The sequence below is a fragment of the Anticarsia gemmatalis genome, chromosome 4 (assembly GCF_050436995.1).
Source record: "Anticarsia gemmatalis isolate Benzon Research Colony breed Stoneville strain chromosome 4, ilAntGemm2 primary, whole genome shotgun sequence".
NCBI classification, from domain to species: Eukaryota; Metazoa; Arthropoda; class Insecta; order Lepidoptera; family Erebidae; genus Anticarsia; species Anticarsia gemmatalis.
This window is the reverse complement of record NC_134748.1, coordinates 13,073,592-13,088,217: the sequence shown is the minus strand read 5'-3', so window position 1 is coordinate 13,088,217 and position 14,626 is coordinate 13,073,592. Positions and strand designations below refer to the sequence as shown.

The following is a 14,626-nucleotide window of genomic DNA, read 5'->3' as shown; positions in this document are numbered from 1 at the left end:
GAACAACTTTGACACTCGGTTGACCACTGACTATACGATTAATAGTAGTAATGATAGTTTTGTAAATGAGTTGCTATGCGGTAGTTTATTCAATAGTTGACCCCATGCGACTTCGCTAGCGTTTGAAGTTTCATCGCTTAGGTACTTTACCTGGACAGACAGAGGTTTTTTTAAAAGACATAGCCTGTGTTTGTACTTCTGCTGCTTACTCAGCTCACTTAAACAGATACATACACACAAACGCTATAAATCAAGTTTGTTTTCTTATAATTTAGACATTATCTTGATTTTAAGACTTAATTGGGATTTAATGATATCAAAGATGTTTAAACCAAACAAAGGGGCAATTTTCTACTCTCATCGACTATCGACAACCAGTACAATAATATGAAAATATCATCAGCGCTTCTATCGACCGCCGTAAGAATATTCTTGCAGTACATTTTGAATGTCAACCTCTCGATACTCGATAGTACCGATTTAAGATAATCATGCTACTTTAAGCTTTGACATAACTTAATCATTTATATCTACTTTTCGGCCAAGCCAAACAGAAATGTTCATAAGTATTTTTACACATTTTCTATCTTACACAACAAACACAAGAATACACATAACAAAAACCATGTAAATGTCTTCCAATAACTTACTATTTTCCCATGGGTTTCTCTATAGAACAAATAACAATGTATGTATGGGTGAATTTCACCGTTAATGGTACCTACTTACATTGTGTCGTGTATGGGATTCTTACTATTGAATGAGTTTTTATTTGACCTCAAAATACTTGGTCGATAGGTGTTTGGTGAGTGCCAGGTTCGAGTGTAGTTAGGTAGAGGGAGACTGTGTGTGTGATAAAATATAAAAAATAGGTGTATTTAATAAAACTGTCAATTGATACAATTAAATAGATAATTTCTTAAATTCTAGATTGGCTATCGACTAATGGCTGTAGGCTAATGTTAGTCTCATGGGAGGCGCCCATTACATGGGACTAACATTTCGGCTGTAGTTATATTTTGTATCTGTGTAGCATAAAAAAATCAAGTATAAGTAGATATGTACGTAGTGTACCTCCTGTACGTTCGAAATAGCTTTATACCATGAATGGACAAAAACGACTTTAAGATATTTTCTTATAATACTTTAAAAAATATTCAAAATAGATCGAAAATTTATTAAAATTTTGACTATTACGAAAGCCTAAACTCAAATTTCCAGGAACAGCCTAAAATATCTTTACGATCAATAATTCCAAAACTCAAAATCGTTCTCAGCCGCTCCATTTTTTGACCCGAATGACAAAGATGTATAATTTGCATCGATTATTGTAAAATATACGATGATGCAAAAATACCGCATCCTATAAATGGTTAGATCCTAATGCGTTGGGACGAGATGCGTAGGCGCAGGTTTTGGTGAAGAAGGATTCGATCGTGAATCTTGAAGTAATGATTATGAAAGTTTGGTTGTGTGAATCTTAACGCTATTGTTATTTCATTTTTCTGGTTTTCATTGTTTACTATTTAATTGACCTTTCCTATTGGAAGAGATAGTTGTGCGCTGAATATTTTCAGAATTTCAGGGAAATTGATTTTTTTTATTTTAGGTAAAATATTTAAGATCAGTTAATATCAACTAAAAGCTAACGAGTAAGAGTTCACAACCTAAAATAAACATTATTAAACAAAAGTTTCAATTAAGCTTATATTTTAGGAAATAAGTTTTGTAAATTACAAAGAAAAAATCTTAATTAATTCTTTTTATGATGCTAATCAGAACAAAAATCAAATAATTTGTTCCTTGTGTCAATTGCTTACACTTATGATAGTCGCTACTATTGAACTAGTAAAATCATCACTAAATAGCGAACAATATTATTATGTTACTTTTTAGCGAATACAAGTCATTCGTGAAACATCTTCCGTAAGGTGAAGAAAACTAGTGATAATTAAATCTACTTCCACACAGCGCAACAAATAATTGGCTTATATCTTCTTAGAATCATTTGATCAATTCTGATCACGTCATAAACGGTTAATAATCTTAGTATAGATGCAATAAGAAAACAAGCGCGTTTAATTATCCCTAGAAATACGACTATTAGTTGAAGTAGAGAATACTTCAGGTTCTAGCACACGTATCTACTCGAAAAGAACGTCTTAATGTATGTATTTATCGTCTTTGACTTCACCATTTATAGGCAAAAAGCTAATCACCCAAACCTAGGCTAACTTTTAGTAAAAGATTACTTGAGTAGTTTAAGTTAAACTAGAATAACACGAAAACTGGACTTTAAATATTCATCTCATGAGAATTAAGCCTGGTCTAAGGTCTAGCATTGCATTCTCTACAGATGACCGTGATGACCGTATCTTGTTAAAAAAACAACTGTACATCTACTTAAGTATTGTCAATAATTACTATTTCAATTAATATGCACAAAATTACGCCACGTCAGTGCGAGGCAGACGAAACGCCTCGTCCCATTATTGAACGTCAACAAGCGATCATTCAGGTGACCGTTAAGATATTGATATTTGCTTCAGTAGAGAATTTTTAAAAACTAACCACGTAAATATAGAATAATATGCGCTCAAAAGTTAGCAGCCAACTCAAACGAATAGAAACGCAAATACCTTGAGTTTTTACTTCGTTGATGTTAATAGCCATTGATACATGTGCTCCGATCATTAACTTAGCCCACATATGAGTGGCACGCTATACTAATACTGTGACACGAAATAACTGGACAGTATGAAAACTATCGCATTGATCGAACATGACTTGTTGCAAATTGAATTGTGTTAGTAGAGCGAATCCAAGACATGTCGTACATTGTCGAAACACTGTTGAAAATGTCTACTGAAGTTGGAAAAAGTTTGTCAGATTACTGGTAACTACGGTGATGTCTGTGACTTTTGGCTTACAGTGCTGGAGTTCTATTTCCAGATCTAGAAGATTGTTATTAAGTGTTTGCAATTTTGGTTGCAAAGTTATCAAAAATAATCCGGAATTTGGTTACATGTCTGTTGAATAGGATGGTTAATTTGAAATCAATTTAAAGGGTAAAATAGTATAAATAACCCATCACTCGCTAGGCACTTTAGCAAAGATCCCAAGAGTTTGGTAGGATGAAGAGGAGACAGCTTTGCTCAGTCAAGTACAATCTAAGTCATTACTGCCTGCTACTGTTCAAGGTTCATGGTTATAATTTTTTTTTTTATTATTACAAAGACAACTCCTCCACTAAGATTTGCTCTTGTATTGCCGGGACTGACTTTAAAAACATACAAACAACGGACACAAAGTAAAACCAGACTCGAAGCAAGTATTTGAGGATCGCACAATTAAAAGTTCTATGTGGAAATCGAACCCACGTTCTCCCGACGCAATGGTAGCAACGGCGTGGTGACTTTAACTACTGCGCCATGGAGGCGAAAAGTGACTAACTGTGTAGAGTGTCTAGACTTTCGGATATAACAAAAGTGAAGTAACATTAACACTAAATAAATAATATAATTATATCACATCCACCTACAATCTACTCACAGCCTGCTGTATTTCTCAAAATCCTCGCTAATTCGATTTATTCCCTCGTATTAATTGAATCGCGTGGGCGAAAAGCGTCAAGTGCATTGACATCACCGACAGATTAATTATCAGTGTTATCATAGCATCTTGATATATGAGTGTGAGCGCCCGATCATGCGGGACATTGAGTATTTGTTACTACGCTGTGTAGTTTCTGTCTTGTAGAATGTAGTAAGAACGGAAAAATCTGAATAAATATTTTTGGTAGCCTGTACTGTCCCACTGGGTTGGGCTAATACCTACCCCATATTTTTCAGTCATCCCGCTCATTTTATTTTCGTGCCCAATCACTATTAAAATAAATATTAAATAGGAAATAAAAATGTTGTGAAATTCACAATTCTATAAAAATGCTTGTCCTAATATGCGAAAGCCTGAGGATGTTTACGCTTGATTGATGATTACAATTTTGCAGCTAAAATATTGTATCGATGTTGATTCAAATTAGCGCGGAGTTGTTGAATAAAACAGAGGGTATTTTTAATCAACCTCGTATTATTGTCCAAAGGGTAAAAACGGGACTCTATAACTGCCACTTGACTATCTGTGTGTAACGTGGCTGTAATCTGTATCAGATATCCATACTAATCCATACTAATATTATAAACGTAAAAGTAACTCTGTCTGTCTATCTGTTACTCAATCACGCCTAAACTACTGAACCAATTTGCATGAAATTTGGTATGGAGATATTTTGATACCTGAGAAAGGACATAGGCTACATTTTAGCCCGGGAAAATGACGCATTCCCTTGGGAAAATTCAGGTGGCGGACGAAGTCGCGGGTAAAAGCTTGTATCTCATAAACCGTAATAGTTAGACTGTTGAAAATTTCACAGATGTTGATGTATTTCTATTGTCTCCAAAAAAAATACTTTAAAACATAATTTAGTAATTATTTAAGGGGGCTCCTATACAATAAATGTGATTTTTTGCGGTTTCTATAAATAATGAGTTCCGTACAACTCATCATAATCTAGTCCAACTGGCTTTTGGCGGGTTTTTTTATTTTACGCAACCATTAATTAGACTTTAACCATCAAGAACATCATAAAAGTGCCTTTATGGATAAATCATTAACGATATATTAATAAGATAGTAGTTAAATACTTCTCTTTACATTTTCCCACGACACTTTTCATAAAAGATGCAACGAAACTGTCTCATATACTCATATTCGTAGAATCTAACGCTATATCAATATAATTTAGCGTCATTTGGCGGCCATTTGCAAGGGCATGAAGGCTAAGGCTTAACTGTAGGTACCGTGTGAAGGACAGAACCAGTCCTGACCGGAACTCTGTAATGACAGGCTGTACCGGACGTATAGAACCTGCTTACGACAACCGTTTTATTATGATACCGTTGATGTTTATTCGGGATGATCTGGACCTATATTGAGTAGAGTGTTTTAAAGGCTTCAAGGCAAGGAAAGTTCATTATGCTACAAATATCATGTGTAATAATTTTAAGTTTAATTTAGAGGGACTTAAAAAACATATTATTTATTTTGTTACTCACTTTTAACCTTTATTTAGGTGTAAGTAACGCTTAAAAGTCTCTTGGTTTTTGTAAAACAGATAAAGTGGGTAAGTGCGGTAAGGTACTAAGCGTGGTCTCAAAATATGCCTACTGTGTTGTTTTATTAACCTGTCTAATTTCTTTAGGAGGCCCCTGCTAAGGAATTCTTGCTCAAACGATTATTTTTAGTATCTTACACTAGAACCTTAAAATATGGTAAAATGTAGTAAATTAAAGTCTCTTAATTAGCTAAAGATCGCGAACGGTTCGCATCAAACATAATTGAATTGACAGTGAAACATTGATGCGCTTGCTCCTCATCCCCTAAGCTTATTAATTACACTATTTTAATTATAGCTATTAATTACACTATTCTAAGGTAAAATGGGTATTCAGGTAATTCCTTAATTAGTAAATGAAAAACTACCAAGTAGCTTTGAGATTGAATGATGATCGATTGAATAAATTATGGTCGTGTAACCATTTGAAAGTCTATTAAATGTCACCAAACAAGTGATCAAAAATTTTCCAAACGCGACACTTAAAAAGTTACAGCAGCCAAACGTATCCAATAGCGTTGGCTGCTGTAACTAAACCGAAATGCGAAACAAAACCTAACTTATCTTGACAACATGGTTCAATGAATAAAAAAAACAACCATTTGAAAGTCTGTTTGTTGGTCTGCCTGTTAGGCATTCACTCCTACACCGCTGAACCGATTTTGCATGAAAAAAGTAAAAACCTGGTGTTAAACATACGCTATTTTTTTAATCAGCCCCTATGCAATTAAAAGTATGTTACTTTTAATATCTACTGTTAGGGTCAGCTAGTAGCTAGTGCAATATAAACTACCATTTAACGCATCAGCACCCATCATTGTTTCACGTAGATTATAATCATATAATCGCCCGATTAATGTTTGGTTTAGCTTTCAAAACAATTACTAATAATATAAGTAGTTGTTTGAAACTCCTACCTTGTTATTCTAGAAGTTAATTGACCGTAAGATTGAGAAATCATAGTAGCGATTAGTAGATGAAAGATAAGCTTATTAAATTTGCGTAAAGCAAGGTTTGAAGGCAATTTACACGCAGACGTCGAGACTGTTCGTTCAGTACTTATGTAAACAATAATGGAATATTGGGATACTATGTCTCGGGTTCGGTTATCAGGTCAAGCAAAGAGCTATTCGTTTTTTCTAATTTATATTTGAACTAGCTGACCCGCGCAACTTCGCTTGCGTCACATAAGAGAGAATGGGTCAAAATTTTCCCCGTTTTTGTAACATTTTTTACTGTTACCCTGCTCCTATTGGTTGTAGCGTGATGATATATAGCCTATAACATTTCTCGATAAATGGGCTATCTAACACTGAAAGAATTTTTCAAATCGGACCAGTAGTTCCTGAGATTAGCGCGTTCAAACAAACAAACAATCAAACAAACTCTTCAGCTTCATAATATTAGTAAGTATAGAAGTATAGATTATAATATTAGTATAGATTTTTCTTAATGGTAGCCCGAAGTTTTGTAACTTACCCGGTGTATGACAAGCTTGCCCCCTATTTCATAGGAAAACACTAGACTGAAATCATTATATTCGAACATTCTCAATAGCCCTGGGTTTTGAAACCTACATGTTCTCTGTATATGTGTACAGCAAGAGTCCTGTACTCTATTAGAAGGGATTATCATTGTAAATAACGCAACGCCATATTTCATACACTCTTTCTCAACAGGCGTGATGTTATGTATGTTAAACTTTGTATGTATGTAATAAAAGTCATTGTAAAGCTTTGCTTCCTTTTGGGGAAGTGAGGCGACGACACGTGCGGTCACATGTATCGCAATTTGTATGTGGGAAGCTATCGGCTGAACGAAACATGATGGGTACCGTGAATTAATATCAAGTGTAAGTGTAGGGACGTCATGAAGCTTTTTGTATCGGAATTTGGTTTAAAGCAGTTTTGATGCGTAAAGAGTTTCGCTTTTTCGATCAAAGGAGGCTTTATTCCTCTAGCTTATCAGATTGAATTTTTACTTTTATAGATTTGCTTTTACTTCACCTATTGGATAAATACGCGGCACTTAACAATAAGCTTCAAAAAATCAATGTTTCTAATTCTACAGCAATGGTGTTAAGAAATATAGAGCTCATTTTTAAAACAAATCTCAATCTTTTAATTCGTACCTTTTAATCACTAATTTAATCATCATTCGCATTTATTTTCCTATTTACTGGATAAACTATACATTAAATTGACATTGATCCTGACGTAAATCAAATCCTTTTTTGCGCATATCCTCATCCCTATAATCCTGACCATAATAAAGCCAAACAAAAGAACGTCTTCAGCCAGCCCTGCGCATGCGCACGTCTTGGTATTTACTTCCTAATAGGGGGACAGGAAGCGTGCATCGGTAGCCGGACGAAGCACCGAATATCGCACACAGCAAGCACAATTGCTTGTATGTTATAAGCTTTCATTATTATAACTACGTGCTTTTATAATGTAGAATTCCATTGTTAATATGCAAAAGTGTTTTGGCTTGGATAAGCTTGTGAATGGGAATGGGGTATTTATATTTTAGAATCAAAATAGAGATTTCGTCATCATTCGACTTTTACTATTCGATATCCATATCAGTATCTTCTAGGAATGAGAAAGATTAGGACCGATTGTTTTAAAGCTACTTCTCGTGGGTTTAAAGTTAGGACATCTGGTGCAAGTCTTAACAAATAAAAAAAAATTTTTTTTTCGTTCTCATCTTCATTGGCACTATTCCCGTTTTCAGCATCTTAAGTGTTTACATTCCATCATTAAGATTCATTTGAATAAAATTCAGAGTTTGGCTTCAGTATAAAGCAAACCTCCTGCGTAGAAAACAATGGTTGCTTTGGATTCGAAGACAACTTCTTTGTGAAAACCTTGTTGCGCATTATTTATTAAATGGTAAGTCATTACTTAAGTTTTTACGATTCAAATTACAAAAATATAAAACCATAAGCAAATAGAATTCATAGGTACTCAACGCACGTTCCAACAATAACCGTAGCAGAAGCAGACATTAACAAAAACTGTCGTAAAATCCCTTAATAACTTCTAAAAGTAACAAACTAGCGTCATCTGTATTTACAATATACTTCCTCGGTCCTAAGGGACAACTTTGTACAATTAGAGGGCAGAGCTCCTCTATACAGCCCGTTAAAAACTCATAAAATAATACTAAAAATGTGCGTCGAAATGAAAATATACGGATGCCGTAAATTTTGATAATTATGGACTGTGTTTATTGAAAATTACGTGCTTTTAGCTGTTTTAAATGTGCGAGTTGGAAAACATAATTTCTATTCTATTTTTACGTAATGGAAGCTTGTGTTACCTGCTTAGCGATACGAAAATCGGCAGTGTCGCCATATTGTTAACCTGAAAAAGAAAATTTTGAATTTTTATTGCCAATTTGAAACCAATAGTTTAAGTAATACAATTTTCTAAACTTTTTCAATGCTCTGATCCATCGTATCTTTTGATTTAATATTAAATAATGTTTATTAACACTAGGTAATCATAATTTAATAGCTGACTCAAAGTTATATCGGTAATGATTTAGAACACACTTAATTTTCTAGCAGCGAAAGTGCGCAGAGATTCTTTAAAAAATAGAATAATCAGATTCAAAAACTGTAACCGATAAATACGAAAGTCATCATTTAGTATTTAAAAATATCAATTAAAACCGTTATCTATACTTATCTACTAAAAAAAAGCTCGAACTCATTGTCCCGCCTTTTTTAATTTGTCAACTATTTGAACCACCGGATGCGTTGTCTATGACCACCATAGACAATAGAGCGATTGGATAAGCACCTTATCTTTTGTTCCGATTCAAATAACACAATGGTTTGTGTCTGATGTCTTTGTTTCGGCTTGTGATTACCGGCTATTTGATAGTATAGGGATTGGATAGCAACTTGTTTAGGGGTCTATGTGAGTAATAAAGTAAGCGAAGATAGTTGTATTGGTAAAATATCTGATAGTTAATTAATTAAGTAAGTCCGTTAACATTTCCATACTATTTCATTATGTCGCAGAATCGATGCTCGATCAGATACGATGAGTATTGTTATGCACCTATTTAATTAGTTTGAAAATGCAGAAAACCTACTCTCTCTCTCTCTCTACTTCGTTAAAACCATTATAAATTGCCATTGCCTCATTATAAGTAGTTATAATATCAAAGCTCAGTTTCAAATAATTACTACAGCTCAGGATTATCAATAAATCCAGTTTCGTTGCAACCAAACATAACTTTTAAATATTACAAGCAATGCCCATTTATCATTAACGTAACAATTACTATTCCTAGAATCAATTATAACTTACCGTTTTTAAGGAAACCATTAGCCCTCATTAGCCAAGGTAAATCGATCGACATTAGCTAAATAGCACCGATATCGATTCGTACCATATTTATTATTTCAATGAACATGCAGGGGTGGTGAAATCAATATGAATGAAGTTGTGGGTGTAAAGTGTTTCTGCAGCCCACCCTCTGTTTATTTAGACCTACCCTTATGACTCATGTGTTCGTCTTTAGGGTGGAAATTGGTGCACTAAAACCGAACAGTACCGAAGTGATTGAAAAGCAAAAAATACCCCCTGAGAACTTCTACAATAACAGCATTCTCATGAAATCAATTGACTTTTTCAGCAACACAATGGAGAGATATTATAATGAAAATGCATGGAAGTAAAAGTTACTGAAACTTATATCCAATGTTGCATAGATGTAAACTATGCCCTTCTATTGTAAAACATGCGGATAAACTCGTGTTTACAGTCGAAACTTTTTGGAAATAAGAAGGTAGTCGGATTTTTAAGTGAGCACATAGCATTATATAGGTATCTGCTTCAAAAGTTACTTCACAAATAAAACAAAATTAAACTTACTCAAAGTTCAAAAGTCCATCCAAAATAATAAATACAAATAAGCACTAATTCACTATCACAGTATTATAAATGCATCATTTAATTTTACAGTCTCTTACTTTCTTTTAAAACACAAAAAGTTGTCATACATAAAACACGCATCAATCAGTTTAAAAAAAGAACATAAATAAAAAAATAAATACGTCCAAAAAGTTAGTAAAAAGGCGGCAAATCCCGACGGGTACGTCACGCGCGCGCGTCCCGCCACACTCTCTAGTCTATGGACAAAAATGGCCGCCTGTTTTATTTTTATGGAAACTTTGCATGGGGTTGTGGTGGCTTTAATTTGGGGCAACAAGTGGGTGAAATTATCGGATCCGCGCATGCGTGGTGGTCTCGCCGCGTAAGTACGCAAATACGCGGGTATATTGTCCGATAGAAATAGCGAAATCGCGTGGGGTCGTCGCTAATTGTATGGTTTCATTTGAAAATATGAAAGCACTAGTTGATTTAATTGCTGTTTATTGACTTAGACTGATGTTTTATCGTTACGAGTCCGTGAAATCTTTTTAATTACAAACAAATGATTAATTATTTAGGTAACTCGGTTGTTTATGTACAGTCACGACAAGAACTGAATTTTATTTACCTGCCTACTTTAGACGCTGACATTTAGAATGTTTTTTTTTAATGTTAGCATGAAAATAAAATTTTACCAAAGCCAATCGTGTTGCTGTAAAAAAAAAATTACCTAATAGCTAAGAATTACGATCTTACCCTTAGATAATAGGTAATATATTCTTATATTCATGATTTTCGCTACCTAACGTCTTTGCTTCAAAAACCCCAGGAATAAAATTATATATATCATTTTATTCGTCTTAAGTGAACAAATCCAGTGTTATTTTTTCTTTAGTTTTACGGCATGACACGGCGGGTCGGGCAGGAATCATGCTCAGCGGAGCATGCTGCACAAGTTATGGTAGCCATATAGCTATGGTGCTTTATAAATAATTGATATTGCTCTACATTATGTGATTATGCTTGATAGCACGGATACAGTGCGTTCTTTTGAGAAGGCGTTGTGAGTTTATACAAGAAATCTCCGGCGGTTTTGTTCAGATTAAAATTGTTTTTTGATGGCTGTAACCGCGTGTATTTTGTAAAATGTCTGATTGGTACTGAAGAATATCTAAAACAAAAATATCTTCTATCTTTCTGTATTATTGAATTGCAGTTTCTCTTTCTTGTAATCTCTACCCCTACTCTTATCTTAAATGCGAAAGAGTTATTTCGTTTATCACTATAGAAGCTGAAACAAATTGAGTCAATTTTAGCAAGAAGAAACATTTTATTCCGGAGAAAGAACGCACCAGAAAAAAACAAGCCTTGCGTATTCAGTAGAATGACCTCCAATATCTCAATAGGAAACAAAACCTTTGGTTCTAACGTTTTGAATTCCGGTAATTTGCCAGCACCCTGTATACAAATGTCAATAAATCCCGGCGCGGTGCCAGGAGCGTGTCATTATAAAAACTTATAAAGGGTGTTGAAGTTCATCAGTCAACGACCTCGGCACGAGTCAAGCAAGAACTGCAATTATTGAACTTTTTTCTAAAAAGATTTACAAAGCTCCGTGGCCCGTGTTGAGGTAGGTCATGCGGAACAAGTATCTACTTTCTTATGATTTAATTAATCTGTTTATGAACCCCGACTAATTAGATACACAAGGAACTTTATAACTGACTTAAAAAATGGAGATTCTGTATTCGACTTGGGCTGCGATTTCCGGAAAAACTACCAATGTATTTTCGCTAAAACGACTATTGCGATAAGGATAGAGTTGTCGGTATTCAAATGCATAATAGGTATCATAATTATTTTACGATGAAGTTTTGAAAGGATTAGTATTAACTACTTACAATAATTTGAACGTTCTTAGTACATACCGAAGGACTCAACCGATCGAAAAGTCAAGTTGACAATTAAAAAATAATTGTGGTTTCAATGAAAATGACACCATGATACACTCACAATTTTATTGGAAAACGAATTATAAAGTGAGAACTACAAAATGAATGTAAACAAATAAAGAAATACATAACTAATTAAATATTGAAATAACTTGAAAATTAATTATCCTTGGTCGGCGGGTGGAATGCCTTTACATTTCTTCAATCCCAGGATACATTTGTAATCTCCACAAGTACAATAGTTCTTAGGTGGATCTAGAAAGGAAAACACGCATAAAGAACTTATTAATGGCCTTATAATTGGCTAGGGTTTTTTCACAGAATTTGAAATGAATTAGGCGTTGAGCCCACCACGCTGGTCACTAGCTGGTTATGGACTTTGCACACTTCCAAGAACACTTAGGCATGCAAGGTTGTAACAAGAAGTTTTCTAATACACACACGTCTTCAAAAAGTCATAAGTGTGATGGGTTCGAACACTAGACCACTCGTGTGGTAGGCAAATAATGCTAAGACTTTCGATTAGACAACCAAGTCAATTACTTATGCCGCAAGAAATCATCTTAATCCTTTTGTCATCGACGTTACCTTCCCAAAGCTATACCGAAAATAACTTGACAAAAACATAGTAAATACCTTCAGTCAAATCATCATCATAATAGATCAGAATCGCTGGTATATGTATGTTCTCAGGTAGCAACACATCGCTGAACCTGTCCCGTTCATCTGGTATGCCGTTCTCGGCTAAAGTCTGGTTGTAACATAGTGGCTTGCCGAGATATCGCCAAGTGTAGGACGAGAGGTGACGATTGTGGGGGTAGTAACGCATCATTATCTCGTAGAGCGTTTCTTCTGAACATACTTCTAGGGTCGCTGTTGTACCTGTTTTAGAGAAAAGTTGTAAACTCTAATTTACCTACAATTTGATGTTGCAAGTTTTTAAAAAGCAGGTCTTGCATATGGCTTCTCTCATTTCGGCTTGTATCTTTAAGAGTTAGGTACACAGCTGAAATACGAAGTGAGATCGACTGATTCTTTACACAATTGAAACGTTTGTTTTGTAAAATAAATAAGCTGATCAATTAAACGAATTCAAAAGATAGTGCACTCAAATAACTTATTCATTATCTTTTTTAGTAACTCACCAACTCTTTCCGGAGACGATGTCCAGGACCGACCGAAAGTTAACCCCACTACCATATAGGAATTATATCATGGAAGAGAGAGAGAGAAAGAAAGTAACTCACCAGTCAAAGTATTAGTAATCCTTATAGGCCTTGTCTTAGCCGTCGCCTTCCCCACTACGAGCTCTTCGTTCAACCACCAGGGTTTCTCCACGGGCCTCCACTTGGTAGACGGCACCACCGGCTGACGGATACCATGGCCGTGCTGCTGGTATGTTATGGTGGAGCCAACAATGGGATGCGTGTAGCGCACCCATTCGTCACCTTTGAACCAGTGGCTCACGTCTTTGCCGGCGTAGGCTAGTATTGTCATTGCTAGCTAAAATATTAGGCAAAAATGATCTTGATCTGAGTTGTGTGAAGGTTTACTAAAACAGTGATGGTAAAGGTGAAAGCGAATGACTTAGAAAAAGTTGAAAGATGATGGTGTTTCCCGTAATCGACCTTGTGACGGTTCCCTTATCAATAGTATGCTATAGGTATGACCGAAATGGTAAAAGTTTAATCGAACATCACTGCTTATACGATAGGAACTACACAGGGAGTTAAGTTTAACGACACTTGCTTATACTCACAAGTAACTAGACTCTTATGCAAAGCAATGCTAGGAAATTAAAGAATAAGTAATATCTTCTGCTCTTCTGTAAGTATTCACATTACTAAATACATAACCACTGTGATTAATACCATGCCAAGCTATGGCGCAAAATCATGGCCGTCTAGGTCTATCGTAAATGACACTAACCTTCACCAAAAACACAACTAAAACTACTTTTCCACTTACCCTCTTCCCATCACAATACAAAAATCCCTGTTTAAAACACGGACAGTATTCCACGCAAGTATCTTCACAATACCAGCTCTTCGCTTCACAAGAACAGGTCTTCGTACACCTGCACAGTCTGAACTGATCGTACAACCACGTGGTCAGGTCAAACACCTTCCCGTTGAGAGATACCCAGCAGTCTCCGGCTATATTGTGGACTGCTATTTCGGCTGGAGTATACCATTGCTGTTTTGTATACGTCATTTCACAAGCAGTTTACGGAAGGTACAACTAGCCTATATTATTTGGTCGTATAATACGAATAAGCTTGTAAGTTGCTGATAATTCTTGAGTTAGCTTGTTTTTATAGTTGAATTATAAAACAGTTGTTTTGCAAATTTTGTTGACTGATGACGTTTGTCAATATTTTTTTCTTTTTCTATCTCCTTATTTCTGAAAAGGTTTCGATTATTAACTTGTCAATATTTATGAAGGAACAAGTCGTTGTTTGACTCGGCTCTGCTTGCGTATAATCAGATCTTTTTTCTATGAAAAAGTAGCATGCCTTATATGCTTTAAACCTCTTTTAATATCTCCATGCAAAAATACATCAGTATCGGTTGAATGGATTTATCGTGATGTGTTGTAAAGATTATAGA

At 35.0% G+C, this 14,626-nt stretch overlaps 1 protein-coding gene across 1 annotated transcript; it reads right to left on the bottom strand.

The window, feature by feature from the left end:
- Positions 1–12,069: 12,069 nt before the first annotated feature.
- On the bottom strand, positions 12,070–14,407 carry LOC142987823 (cytochrome b5 domain-containing protein 1). Its single transcript, XM_076136762.1, has 4 exons — positions 13,986–14,407; positions 13,265–13,520; positions 12,654–12,899; positions 12,070–12,272 (listed from the first exon to the last, which is right to left on the bottom strand). The coding sequence occupies exons 1-4, from the start codon at positions 14,229–14,231 to the stop codon at positions 12,181–12,183; spliced, it is 840 nt and encodes a 279-aa protein (XP_075992877.1). The 5' UTR covers positions 14,232–14,407; the 3' UTR covers positions 12,070–12,180.
- Positions 14,408–14,626: the final 219 nt, after the last annotated feature.

Bases quoted from the DNA above. Each gene is read 5' to 3' on its own strand.
- LOC142987823 (XM_076136762.1), bottom strand. From the start codon at position 14,231: ATGACGTATACAAAACAGCAATGGTATACTCCAGCCGAAATAGCAGTC. The intron at 13,521-13,985 runs GTAAGTGGAAAA...CTAATATTTTAG, and splicing joins TGTATTGTGATGGGAAGAGG to CTAGCAATGACAATACTAGC. The intron at 12,900-13,264 runs GTGAGTTACTTT...TCTCTAAAACAG, and splicing joins GATTACTAATACTTTGACTG to GTACAACAGCGACCCTAGAA.